The sequence below is a fragment of the Dipodomys ordii genome, unplaced genomic scaffold (assembly GCF_000151885.1).
Source record: "Dipodomys ordii isolate 6190 unplaced genomic scaffold, Dord_2.0 Scaffold64, whole genome shotgun sequence".
Lineage (NCBI taxonomy): Eukaryota > Metazoa > Chordata > Mammalia > Rodentia > Heteromyidae > Dipodomys > Dipodomys ordii.
This window is the reverse complement of record NW_012267280.1, coordinates 6,198,801-6,212,972: the sequence shown is the minus strand read 5'-3', so window position 1 is coordinate 6,212,972 and position 14,172 is coordinate 6,198,801. Positions and strand designations below refer to the sequence as shown.

The 14,172-nt window shown below is 44.9% G+C and overlaps 1 protein-coding gene across 1 annotated transcript in view; it reads left to right on the top strand.

Annotated features, from left to right (window-relative positions):
• Cul4a (cullin 4A) overlaps positions 1 to 12,938 on the top strand; it is a 29,276-nt gene extending 16,338 nt beyond the window's left edge. The window contains exons 11-19 of the mRNA XM_013022712.1: positions 2,292 to 2,396; positions 2,517 to 2,627; positions 2,738 to 2,823; positions 3,097 to 3,204; positions 5,037 to 5,150; positions 7,074 to 7,179; positions 7,421 to 7,593; positions 10,328 to 10,480; positions 11,725 to 12,938. Of these exons, the coding sequence (XP_012878166.1) occupies positions 2,292 to 2,396; positions 2,517 to 2,627; positions 2,738 to 2,823; positions 3,097 to 3,204; positions 5,037 to 5,150; positions 7,074 to 7,179; positions 7,421 to 7,593; positions 10,328 to 10,480; positions 11,725 to 11,820 (1,052 nt within the window). The 3' untranslated portion in view covers positions 11,821 to 12,938. The remainder of the gene's footprint in view (positions 1 to 2,291; positions 2,397 to 2,516; positions 2,628 to 2,737; positions 2,824 to 3,096; positions 3,205 to 5,036; positions 5,151 to 7,073; positions 7,180 to 7,420; positions 7,594 to 10,327; positions 10,481 to 11,724) is intronic.
• The last annotated feature ends 1,234 nt before the right edge of the window (positions 12,939 to 14,172 follow it).

Genomic DNA, 14,172 nt, shown 5'->3' with positions numbered 1-14,172 from the left:
CCTTATCAGGACAGTTCTCAGCAGTGCATGTGGACATGTACCTCTGTACACCCATCAGGGAAAACATGGTAGGGATTAAGTAAAGATATGAAGCCTGGCATCCCATGCAGAGGACTATTTTAGTGTATACATCCTGGACTTGAGCCGTAAGCCTCTGTCTGGACTATAAGCAAGTCATGCTCAAGTGTGTGAATGCCCTTGCTTTGTGAGGACAGCATTATCAGTATTGGGTGGTACTTAATGTGAAATAATCTTTAATCGACATATTTATGTCCTCCACCCAGAATTAAATTAAAGTTAGGTAAGATCTCAAAGGGGAAGTTTGGCTTTTTTGTTTGTGCTAGTTCTGAGACTTGAACTCAAGGCATTACACTCTGTCTTAACTTTTTTGCTTAAGGCTAGTGCTCAACTACTTTAGCCACGGCTGGCAAATTGCCAGTGAGACTTGTGGACTTTCTTCTCCAGATTAAATTCAAACTGGGTTCCTCAGATTTCAGCCTCCATATTAGCTAGGATTGTCGGTGTGAGGAACCAGCACTCACAAGGGCAGGGTTTTTTCTGTTGGTTCTTATGCCATTCCTAAGGCCTGAACTCAGGGCCTGGGCACTGTTACTGAGCTATTTTGCTCTAGGCTAGTCCCATCACTTAAGCCATAACTCTCCTTTTAGCTTTTTTTTAGTGCTTAATTGGAGATAAGAGTCTCATTGACTTTTTTTTTTTTTTTTTTGGAAAGCCATAACACTCCTTTTAGCTTTTTTTTAGTGCTTAATTGGAGATAAAGAGTCTCATTGACCTTTTTTTTGGGGGGGTGGGGAGAAGGAGGGTCCAGTCATGGGCCTGAACTCTGGGCCTGGGCGCTGTCCCTCAGCTCTTCCGCTCAAGGCTAGCGCTCTACCACTTGAACCACAGCGCCATTTCCAGCTTTTTTTTTCTGCTTATGTGGTGCTGAGGAATCGAACCCATGGCCTCATGCATGCAAGGCAAGCACTCTACCACTGAGTCACCTTCCCAGCCCAAGTCTCATTAACTCTTAAGCCTGCTTGGGGCTGACTTCAAACCATGAACTTCAGATCTCAGCATCCTAAAGAGTTAGGATTATAGGCATGAGCCACTGGTGCATAGCCATTTTTTCTAAGATAACAAGTAATAAAAGCAACAATAAGGGAAATGAACATGGGGTGGAGGTGTGGCTCAGTTAGTTGGTAGAGTACTAGGCAATGAGGGAAAATACTAGTCTTAGACCAAAAGTGAAATGACAAATGGTCAGAGCATTGTAATTGGGCTTTTTTACCCTGGGATCCACTCTGGCTTCCTACAGAGGATGGACATGAAACCTTTGGGAACCTGGGCGCCTGGACTTTGGAAGTTTTGAGGTCTGCCACGGGGGCTTATGTCACTGTCCCAGCCACCTGAGACTGGTTTGTGCAGTGTCAGAAGCAAGAAGCTCCAAAGGGAACACATTCGTCCCTTCATTTTAAGTACTCAAAGACCTGAGAACAATGCTCTGAACATAACTTTTGGCTTATTGACACACCTCGGGAAGGGTCCTTCTAGTTCTGTGGCATTCAGTATGTGTTCTGGAACCCAGTTGCTGTTTATCTGGGGTTAGAAACATAAGAGCTTATGCATGGTTTGAAGCCAGCCCAAATGGGAAAGTCCTTGAGACTCTTTGTCTCTAAGCACCAGAAAAGCCAAGAGGGGAGTGATGGCTCAAGTGGTAGAGCACTAGTCTTGAGGAAAAATGCTCAAGGACAGCACCTAGGCCCTGAGTTCAAGCCCCTTGATCCACACAAAATAAAAAGACATTTTAACCTATATAAGGACCATTTGGAGAAAAAATGTGCTTGAGTTTTTTTTTTCCTCTGCTGAACTTCAAAAGGCTGAACAGGGGGTTACAATTTAATGTGTCCATGTAGTTATCCAATGCTTCTTGTGGAGTTGCCTCTTCTACCATTCTTCCATGTCGTGTCCCCTATCCCCAGACTCGGCTCACGTTTCCTGCTTCCTTGTTCTCATATGTACATTGCATATCCTTGCTGTATTTGTTCTCTGTTCCCTTTTTCATTTATCTACCTCCCTCTCAAAGCATACTACTTTGAAGATTCCATTTCTGGATTTACGTTTCATAGGAAACCCTCTACTTTTGTCATCAGTTGCTTGTAGAACTCAGAGGCTGTTTGTTTTTTTTCCCCAGTGCTGGGTGTAGAAACCTAGCTTGTACACTAAGCAAGTGTTGTACCTCTCGCTGCCTCCCACTAGTCCTTTTCTAACTTTAATTGTTACTCTCTCAGCTAAGCATGTGGATTCAAAGTTACGAGCAGGCAATAAGGAAGCCACAGATGAAGAGCTGGAGAGGATCCTGGACAAGATCATGATCCTGTTCAGGTTCATCCATGGTGAGAAACGGGTGCTGTGTGGCCCCAAGATCAGTATCAGGCCCTCTCCAAATGGATAACCTTAGCAAGTCATTCACATCAGCTGTCGAGAGCCTGGCTTTCTTCTATGTGGTTTCACAGGTAAAGATGTTTTTGAAGCATTTTACAAAAAAGATTTGGCAAAGAGGCTGCTTGTTGGAAAGAGTGCTTCAGTTGATGCTGAGAAGTCCATGCTGTCGAAGCTCAAGCACGGTGAGTGTATGGGTGGGCCTGACGCTGGGATGGGAGGGTGGGCCTCATGATCCTGCCCCTGCCCCTGCCCCACGGGTTGAGAGCCATCTTTCCTACCTCTCCTGATACAGAGTGTGGGGCAGCATTCACCAGCAAGCTGGAGGGCATGTTCAAAGATATGGAGCTTTCCAAGGACATCATGGTTCACTTCAAGCAGGTAAGTCGATTTTTTTTTAACTAAACCACTGGCTTAAGTGGGCCTAAGGGTCTGTTTCTGGTGCATAGCCAGCAAATGAAAAGTCACTTCTGTTGAGGTGAAAGCATAGTATTGGCTGGAGCAGAGTATGTTCTAAAATCCAAACTAGTTGCTGATATGTGGGAACCATTGTTTTAACATTATACCATTTTCTTTTCTGGACTCTTATTTCTGATGATAATCCAAAATATTTTACCTCAGGTTTTATTGTGTGTGTGTTTTATCTGTTTTTAGCATATGCAGAACCAGAGCTCTCCAGGTCCTATAGACCTTACAGTTAACGTCCTTACCATGGGCTACTGGCCCACCTATACACCCACGGAAGTGCATCTCCCTCCGGAGGTGAGTGTCCACCCACGTGATGCCACTAGGACACCCAGTGGCAGTCAAAGCCTGGTGTCTTCTGTGGTCTCTGGGAGGCGGTATTTGTGTTTGAAAGTGACTGCCTTGCTTGTGGTCTGTGTTTGCCTCAACATCCTTCCCTTCAGCTTTCAGTAATGCTGAAGTCCTGAGAATACTGTCAGGGGGCCTGACGTGTCAGCCAAGCTGCCGGGTACTGAGGAAGACCTTGGGTTGCGAGGAATCCTGGGGTTAGGGAAGCAGAACTCCAGCATGTTACAGCATGCTCACACCATCAGTAATAATGGCAAATGAGGGAGAAGGGCCAGCTCCTCGGTTGGACAGAGAGAGCTTCCTTTAGTGGACTAAAGACAAGGGATTCTGTCCTCAGCAGAGGAGTGGGTAAAAGTCGACAGTGCAGGCAGGACTTGGGATTATGCCAGTCCAGGTTAGGGAAAGTCAAAGTCTGTACCCCTTGAGGTCTCTCCTGAGACATTGGCATCCAGTCCCTCATAAAACAGATTTCCTTTGCAAGACAGGCTCATTTCTTAACTTCTGTGTTGGTAGCACTGCTCAGTAGCCTTTCTTTGATTTTTGTTCTTTTCTACCTCTGTCTTCGCTCCATGTCTGCCCTCTCAGCAGCTGACCAGCATGTCCCTTTGTTTCTCAGCTCTGCACAAGCCCCCCTTTTACGTTGCTCTTCTCCCTGCCCCACTTTACCCTCGGGGCTGGGCTAGCCTGTAGCCCCTGACACTTGAGCTTTGTCCATTGCCACTCCCCACATGTCTGCCAGGTCCCCTCTGCTCTGACAGCTGCAGGTGTCTGTGCTTCACATGGACAGTTCCTCAGGAAGACTCTAGGCTCCTGTCTCAGCAGCTGTTCTTTCTCCTCCCATTAAGACTCAATTTACCTTGGCCAGAAATTCTCCCATCTTATGCTCCTGGTGGATCTTTGTGGCACTGCCAGTGTTGGCTGCTTCTCATCCTAAAACAGTCATATTTAAGAAAGTGCAAGAGCTGGACACCAGTGCTCAAGCCTGTAATTCTACTACTGGGGAAGGTGACACCTGAAGATTGAGGTTTGAAGTCAGCCCAGACAGACAAATCTGAGAGACTCTTACCTCCAATTAACCAGCGAAGAGCTTAGATGTAGAGCTATGGCTCAGTTAGTAGAGCACCAGCCTGGAATGAAGAAGCCAACAGACAATATCCAGGCCCTGTACCATTAAGCTCTAGTAACAGCATGGGAAAAAAAAAGTACAAGATGGAAAGTATACAAAATATAGTTCAAAGAATGACCATCAGCCACATGTGTGGCATTTCTCTCGCAATAATGTTTTTCCTGCATCATGTGAATGTAGGTTGCGTAGTGCCCTAGGCTTTAATATTTGAGTGGGTGTCTCTCCAGAACACCTAAAGTACCTGTCTAGTCAGATGTCAGATTCCAGAGTGTAGAGAAGGAACTGTCTAGGCCTGTCTATAACGCTGCAGAAGTGGGAGTGGGAAGCCCAGCAGCAGGCAGGACAGGTGTTGCAGACACCACCTTGACCCAGGGTGGCCTGTGCTGTGCTGGCTGCACTTGACAATATGTGTTATTGGCTCTGGCCGGCAGGCATGGGGTCTGTAGGACACAATGTGTCTGATATTAAGTACCAACTTGGGAACTGTAATGGGAAGTTCCAAGCTCTGAGGATGGTGGGCATTTTCATAGGTAGTAGAATCCAGAGAAGTAACCAACAAAATTAAGGACTGTGCTTTAATTCTGCTGTAAAAACTAGCGTGTAGCTGTTGCATGAATGTGCTCAGCTTGGTCCCTGTGTCTCCCACTCTTGGCAGATGGTCAGACTTCAAGAGGTATTCAAGACATTCTACCTGGGCAAGCACAGTGGCCGGAAGCTTCAGTGGCAGACGACACTAGGGCATGCAGTGTTGAAAGCAGAGTTTAAAGAGGTCAGTTTTTGGCTTCATTTTATCTTGCTTTGTGAGTTGATGGGATGCTTAAAATATCTTTGAACTTTGGTAGGAAAGAAGGGAAAGATTGCATTATTATTTAGCTTGTTTTCCAGGCCAATAAAATGAGTAGCAGTTAAAGTGCTATTTATTTCACTTAACAAAATTCAGTAATCAGGAATTACCTTTTTTTCCCATGGGAAAAAAGCACTGATTGTGAAGAGGCACCTCATAAAAGCACAATTGAAGAAAACAGTGTTGTGAACATGCATTCCATTTCTGTGTTCTCCCAGCCAAAGAGTTACAAATTGAACTACAGTGGGGTGTTATTTGGGTTTTTTGTTGTTGTTGACATTTTTCCAATACTGGGGCTTGAACTCTGGTAGGACACCACTGCTCCTTAGCTTTTATACTCAAGCCTGGTCATCTACCACTTGAGCCACAGCTCTACTTTTGACTTTTGGTAGTTAATTGGAGATAAGAGTCCCATGGACTAGCCGGGCACTGGTGGCTCACACCTGTAATCCTAGCTACTCAGGAGGCTGAGATCTGAGGATCGCGGTTCAAAGCCAGCCCGGGCAGGAGAGACCGTGAGACTCCTATCTCCAATAACCACCAGAAAAACCGGAAGTGGCGCTATAGCTCAAGTGGTAGAGCGTTCGCCTTGAGCTGAAGAGCTGAGGGACAGCGCCCAGGCCCAGAGTTCAAGCCCCACGACCGACCAAAAAAAAAAAAAAAAAAACAAAGAGTCCCATGGACTTTACTGCCCAGGCTGGCTTCAAAATGCAGTCCTCAGATATCAGCCTCCTGAGTAGATGGGATGACAGTTGTGAACCACCAGCACCTGGACAATTGCTGCTTTTGACCACAGGGTTGAAGGGAGACCATCTCCTGCAGCTTGGGGAAGGATGGCCCTTGGAGCAGCATGATGGCCACTTGCTGACTTAATTCCAGGCATCTTACCACATGGTTTTTAAGTTTGCTTTTTCATCTTCCTTTTGTTTGTAGGTGTCAGTGAACAGGTTATATAATTACCAAAGAGGCCCTTCAGAGTTTCAGCATGCTCTTTGCTGAAGCCCCCCCCCCCTCGTTAAGAGCTGGAAATCCTACTTTGCACATTATGTAAATTGTACACGCACATTTTGTGTGTCATTGTACATCGTTGTCTACATAGCACCACATATTTTATTTACAGTTGACTTCCTGCATCCCAATCATTTTCTTGCTCAGTATCTTTATATAGGACACCTGTAACTGTCTACATGAGTCAGGGATGGTCTCTGGACCCTGGAGGTTGCATCTGAAGCTGCCCTCTGACCCTCCACCCATGTCCTCTATACCAAGCTTAGTTTTTGATTCAATCTTGTTATGTAGCCCAGGCTGGCCTCTGATTTATGTTTCTGTCGTAGCCTTCTCAGTGCTGAGATTACATGGCATGTACAGCCATGCTAGGCTTCAAGAGAAGATTTTTTAAGTGCAATAACTTAAAAGAAGTCATTCTGTTCCTTTGTAACTGAATTTTAGAAACATAATTTCTTCTTAACTTGATGGCTAGTGATAAATTATTTTTTGTATATGCTGCTGGGGGGGGGGAACTTGAACTCAGGGACCGTACACTATGCTTTGCCTGACCTTTTTTTCTCAAGGCTAGCACTCTGCTTTTTGCGTCACATTTCTACTTCCAGCTTTTTGGTGATTAATTGGAGATAAGTCTCATTGACTTCCATGCCCAGGCTGGCTTTGAACCTAAGTACTCAGATGTCAGCTTCCTGAGTAGCCAGGATTACAGGTCTGGCCACCAGCATCTGGCTTTATTGGTAAATTCTTAAACACACACACAAAAGTTTTAAGAACAGCAGCAGCTTATTGACTTGCCAAACATGTCTGAACACAGCCTCTCAGTGACAGCTCTTTTTCTTACAGGGGAAGAAGGAGTTCCAGGTGTCCCTCTTCCAGACATTGGTGTTACTTATGTTCAACGAAGGTGATGGATTCAGCTTTGAAGAAATAAAAATGGCCACTGGGATAGGTAGGTAAACCTACTATGAACATTAAAGATAAGTAGAAGTAGATTGGATATAACAAAGTAGTAGAGCACTTGCTACCTTATGTGAAGCCCTGGGTTCCATACCCAGTGCCACAGCAAAAGGAGAACATAATATTAAAGGGAAGCAAGTAAACTCAATTGCACTTGAATTGATTCCTTGTCATTATTGACCAACTCTTGCTCACTTTACCCCAACCATTGCCTATGTTTGCTCCCCATTCAGAGGACAGTGAATTGAGAAGAACACTGCAGTCTCTGGCTTGTGGTAAAGCCCGTGTTCTGATTAAAAGTCCTAAAGGAAAGGAGGTAGAAGATGGAGACAAATTCATTTTTAATGGAGAATTCAAGCACAAGTTATTCAGAATAAAGATCAACCAAATTCAGATGAAGGAAACCGTATGTACAAGCTTTCCCTTTTTCTTTATGGGGCAGGCATTCGCCAAGGAGAATCCTTGGTGTTTATAGTTATTTCTGGACTGAGGTTAGCGCAATTTCTAAATAATGTGGATATCTGTGTTCATAAGGGTACCACTTTCATGTCTTTCTTTCATTCCATACTCAGTAGGAATGAAAATGAGGAAGATATTCACAGGTTAGTGAGCGAGGTGGTGTCTACCATGTCAGAGCCTGCTGCACAGACAGTGCGTGGGCTTTGCAAAGCCAGCATCTGTCTTTAAACTTTGCAAAGCCTTCATCAGCCACTCTGAGCCCTCATCTTGGGGAGGGCCTCTGTCTGGGCTCGGGTGTCACAAACCCACAGCAGCATGGGAGCTGGTCTAGCAGCAAACAGACCTGGAGCCAGCCCCACAAGGCCCCTTGTTTTGTGCAGTCCTCACACCCCAAAACCAGCACCTGTATCTCCTCAGCTGCCTGTTTCCCTGAAAAGGTCAGGTCTGTCGTGTGTGTCAGAGGGCCTTTGTGAAGGGGCATTGAGGTGACAGTTCAGAGGATCACTCCCCCTACTCCCAGCCCAGACAGGGTTTCATTACCCTGAGGTAGTCAGTGTGTGGACAGAAAATACATTCTGATCACTCAAAAAAGAAATATAATATAAAGTATGTTCATTCTCACCAATACTTTTTTCTTTTCTTTTTTTTTTTGGTATTGGGCTTTGATCCCAGGGCCAAGCACTTGGTCAGCTTGTTTATTCAGCTGGCACTCTACCATTTGAGCCACATCTCCAGCTCAGGTTTTGGCATTGGAGTTGAGTGGACTGTTGACACTGGTTTTCCTGAACCACCACCCTTCCTGTCTCAGATTACAGGCATGGGCAACCAGTACCCACCCTAGTCCTTATATATTAAAGGGTGGGGTGTGGCTCGGTGGTGGGAAGCTTGCATAGCTTGGTTTGTAGATGTGATCCTCAGCACCACAAATAATATAACAATAACATTTGCTTATTTTATTTTTTAATTTTTGGTGCCAGTCCTAGAGTTTTTGTGCTTTCTCTGTGCTTTTGTGCTCAAGGCTAACACTCTGTTATTTGAGCCATAGCACACTTCCGGCTTTTTTATGGTTAACTGAAGAGTCCAGTGGACTTTACTGTCAGAGCTGGCTTTGAACTGTGATTCTCAGATCTTAGCCTCCTGAGTAGCTGGGATTATATTATAGGCATGAGCCACTGGCACTTGGCAGGGTTTTGTTTTGTTTTGTTTTTGGGTTTTTTTTTTTTTTTTTTTGGTACTAGCACTGGGGCTTGAACTCGGGAAGAGGCCCTGATTCTTCTGATTTTTGTTAAAGCTAGCAGTCTACCACTGGATCCAGAACTCCATTACTGGCTTTTTGGTCATTAACTAGAGATAAGAGTCGAAGATTTTTCTACCTGGGCTGGCTTCAAATATCAGGCTCCTGAGTAGCACTCAGATGCATTGGGAAGCACCCACACCCACAGGCCTGTAACGCATGTGCACAGCCCTGCCCAGGGCCATGACTTGTTAAAATGGGCGTGAATGTGGGTGGGAAGTACAGGAAGTCTGGGTGGCTGAGTGGTATGAAGGCCTTCTTTAAAGAAATGACTTAGCATTATTCAGGAATTGAGGAAAGGTAACTTTGCAGACAGAAGAGGAAACAGCCCTGTGTGGCCTAACAGCACGGAACCCAGCTAGATCACAGAGAGACTACTCAGACCTGCACATAACCACGGAAAGTGTAAGAAGTAGAGGTGGGTGTGGTGCCCATAACCTACAAACAAAGGGGACCTTTTTTCCTTTGTATTTTATGACTGGTTATTATCAGTATATATACATTAATGCCATTTTATATGTGCACCACCCCTAAGCTTTTGCTCAAGGCTGACAGTCTGTCACTTAATTCTATTTTGTTGTGTTTGTCTTAGTTCCAGCCACTTGACAGATTTTTCATCAGCTTAGGTGTTTTTTCAGTTGAATTTTCTGGACTTTTCTTTCTTGATTACAAATAGTGTTGTTTCATTTCAGCATATCTCTTCAGTTGTCAGTTGTATGGCTTGTGTTTCCTAAATAGTACATTTAAGAACTAGCAGTGGAAATTTCTCTTCTTCCTGTTTTATCTCAAGTACAGGGAGTATATTGAAGGCTCAATCATCCCCTTCCTGAAACTTACTTCTGTCACAGATGTAACAGGTCATGCTCACCCCATTGCAGCTGTAGCTCATTAGGCTCTGTTTAGCTCAGGTTGTCCCCTGGCACTTCTCACTTGTTCTAATACCTGCTCTTCATGGTGTTCAGGTCTTCCATTTATGAAAAGAATCCTTATATCCTGAGATGTTTGTTTTTAAAAAAAAAAAGTTTTCAGTTTTCATTCTTCAGCCTCTGTCAGCATGTAATCTGTAATCTGACCTTGGAGTGCTTTCTTGATGCTGCTCATCTTGGCAAAGCTTATATATATTTGTGAGATTCTTAACTCTAATGAACTTCCAGTCAGAAGTGGAGCTGTAGCTCAAAGTAAGTGGTAGAATGCTAGCCTTGAGCACAAAAGTTCAGGGGCAGCTCCCAGGCCCTGAGTCCAAACCCCAGGGCTGGGAAAATAAATAAAGCAGGAGTCATCTGCATCCTGGCTTAGTTTGCATCAAAACAAAGTTTTTCCTTAAACCCAACAACATGAAGCAACAATGGAAGTAGCTTTACACCGTTCTTTTCTTTTTTCCATACAGGTTGAGGAACAAGTTAGCACTACAGAGAGAGTGTTTCAGGATAGACAATACCAGATCGATGCTGCAATTGTCAGAATAATGAAAATGAGAAAGACTCTTGGGCATAACCTTCTGGTCTCTGAACTGTATAATCAGCTGAAATTCCCAGTAAAGGTAAGTGTATCCACAGCAAGGTTGATGGCCACAGATCATTTGAGACTCTCACTGACAGACACAGAGCATGTTGGACTCACTGTCCTGGCCATCCTCCTCAGATCAGGGTTGTGCACTCACAAAAACAGAGTGGGAAGCAAGATGCAAAGGCCTGCGTCCACATGTGCCCATCATCCTGGCAGGAAGGGCAGACCCATAACCCCAGGATACTATACCAGCTTGTAAATGCCGGATACTTTGCTCGACAGTTGTAGCAGTTAAGGTCACTCAGCAGGATCTGGGAGGAGCAAAGCATTTCAACTGCAGCCCCAATCAGTTCAGTTAACTAAGCTAAGTGAGTGATAACCTTGGTGATACTTGGTTGTTGCTCTGGCATGTGAAAGTCAGCTTCAGGCCTGTCCCTCTGTTCTGGCGGATTCAGAAATAAGTCATCAGTGCTTACCAATTAGGCCAGAAGGTACCCTGTTCTCAAAGCTTTGGCCTTTGTTGCTGATCTCATCGGTGTGCTTTGGGTGAGGAGTCTCCTGCTTCTCTGAAGCCTGCTCTGACCCTCTCTCTGCACTAGGAACTAAGTAGTCAACACTTCCAGGATGAGTAGGAGCGGTGCCTGATCCACAGTGATGCATGCATAGCTCCGGTGTTGTTCTTTCCCACCTCAAGCCAGCAGCTTGTTTTTCCCTCTGCAGACAGAGACTCAGCAGTTAAACAGGGAGTAGTATAGTGTGTGGCTGGCCAGAACCCTATCCCCTGCTTGTAGAGGTAATAGGATTTTTAGCTATATTTTGCAAAATTATGGCCCATCACTAAATAGACTTACTATTTGGAAAGTAGTGACTCCTTGACCAACCAGGCTAACATAGACCTGCCTCCTGATAGAGTAGAGCTGGCTAGGGGGTGGATGTCCTGGTCAGGAACACTCAGAATCTGGGGAGACACTGTAGCATATACAGTGTCTCACAATGAAGTATGGGCTCTCCAGCACAAGATTTCCCTTCCAGGTGAGAGCCTGTCACTTAGTAGTCTGGTGCTCTAAGTGCATGGCCAGCAGGGAGGAGTAATTTACATCTCCCAACCTTGCCTTGAAGTAGGAAGTTTTGTTCATTTTGTAATTATCAGTAGCATGCACAAATATGTCTTTGTATATTTTTGTTGCAATAATTACGTACCTCATGCATGATGTATTATATTCCCTTTTGTTTCTAGTGTGGTTATAATTAGGAATTTTGTTTGATTTTCTTTTCTAGCCTGGAGATTTGAAAAAGAGAATTGAATCACTTATAGACAGAGACTATATGGAGCGAGATAAAGACAGTCCAAATCAGTACCACTATGTGGCGTGATGTACCAGCGTATTGCTGTCTCCCATGAAACATTTTAAACACTACAATGTGTGAAAAAGCAATGAAGTCCACGTGCCGTTTTCAGGACCCCAAGACTGAGCCGGCTGTGGACATTCAGACACCAAGGAGAGATGATTGTTGGTTCCTTCTTCCCAAGGCTCAAGGCTGTCCAGATGACACATATCTCTTTCCCCTCCATTTCCTCCTCTAGTTCTTTTAGACATTTAAATTGTTTCTGTTGCTCTGTGGAAAGTAACTTTTGAGGCTGGACAGGAAGATATTAGTTCCTCCTTCACAGGTCTTATTCTTAGGGCAGAAAGCACAGGCATGGTTTGAGTAGTTGTGGGATTGCATTGCACAGTGGAAAGACCCAACATGCTTCATATTCCCCACTACGAGTCCTGGCAGCCATACACACTGAAAACTGAAGCCCTAAGTTGGTAGACGCTGGACAGTCAGTATCCATGCTGCCACTTCACCACCTTCCGGGAGCCTTGACCTCTGTGTTCCATGTCCTTCCAGAAAGTTTTAAATTCTGTTGCCTGGTTTCTCAGAAATCTGGTTTCAAAGTGATATCCTTGATTGCCAAGAGGACATTGTATCTGATGTGCGTGATTAAGTGCCCATTGCCACCACCAGTTCAGTTCAGCTGATTTTCCTGTGCAGTTCTGTTTTAAGGCCTTGGGATTAGCGTGTTGCTGTTTTCATTCTGAGATTGAGTCTAGCAGTCCCTGGTTTTTGCATTGGGGTGACTGCTCTTTGATTTTTTTTTTTTTTAGGTTGCAGTATTTGTGTGATTACCATAATAAAGTGTGGTTTGGTTTTACAGTTGTGTCCAGGGAGCGTCCTTGTTCTCTGCCCACTGTAGAGAGCTTCACAGGAGACCCAAGCCTTGACGTTGTGATGCAGAGGTCATTTGTTGAGAGACTAAAAGGATTTTGTTGGCACCTGGCCAATTGTGCACATACAATGTTGAGCAGTGACAGGAAGGTTCAGTAGTGATGTTAGTATGGTAACTGACAAAATACTTTTGTGATAACACTTAAAAAGTACTTTATATTTTACAAAATAGCATGTTTCATTTTGATTAAAAGCTACCAAAGGACTTTTGATCATGGTATAAGTGTTTAAAGCAATATTTTCTGGAATATACCAAGTTTATATAATTTGATTTTATGCTAAATTATTAAAGAATTTTCCCCTTTTGAAACATGCGTGTTTAAAATATCTTTTGGGTTCTGATATTAAAATCCTTATTCATTAAGCATCATCTTTTCTATATTTGTAAATTTTCATTTGAGTTCTACAACTGGGCCTGTGAAAGATTTCTATTTCTCTTCCTTACATTTTAAGTTCATTGTGTCTAGAGATTGTTAATACTGTATGTAATTTAACGTACTTTGAATAAAACTAGTTTAATTGGCCCTAAAATTACACTAATAAAACATTTTGGTATGCAAACTACACATTCCTTCTGTCACTAACTGTTAATTACTTGTACCACAGATGAAGTAGCCAGAGGTAGGAAGGCCTGTCAGGAAGGCCTGTCATCCTCATGCGTCTTTGCCTCCCTGGTCACCACCACTGCTCAGGAAGGGCAGTGTACCTTACTTCTGTCTCATCGTTTCTGTCCATTCTCTTGTCAGTGCCATTCTGAACTGTTTTAAAGATTAATGTGGCAAAATGGCTTAGAAGAAATTATTGAAAAGGGCAGGGAAAATGAAATTGGAGAGAGTGAAATTGCTTGCCTTTCAGATAAGCAAATGAAACGCCGTTATCCCACATGAGACATTCAAGGTAGCTTTTCTCCGAGTACAGGCCAAAATGGAAGGTTTTCACCAGTCACCAAGAAAGCAGCATTACAAATGTGTAAAATCCCTGGTAATGAATGGCGCTAAGTGGGTGGCCGCGTCCTGCTAAAGCTGCTACCCTGCCTTCAAAATGCGGTCAGCCCGGTTCTGAAGTGGAAGGGCGGGCGCCCGGGGCGAAGGGGTGTCCAGACCCGCACACCTCCGGGGGAAGGAGGGGTGGCCTGTGACCTGCGGGTGTGCCGCGGGCCCGGCCGCTGCGCAGCTCCGTGCAACTTCCCATTTTCGGGCCTCACTTTCTCCGGCCTTGGCGGTTCCGCTTCCTTTTCCCAAAACCGCAGCCCGCTTTCTTCAGCCGCCGCTGGAGGGGTGGGTCACGTGGCTAGGGCTCACGTGCCCGCCACGGTCACGTGCCCCGCCGTCCTCTCGTAGTGAGGAACCGCGGGGGAGCCAAGCCGCTGCGCCCGACGCCCGCTCTCGCGAGACCCGTAAATCACGTGACGGGCGCGGCGCCGCTCACGTGACAGGCGCCGCCGGCCGCAGG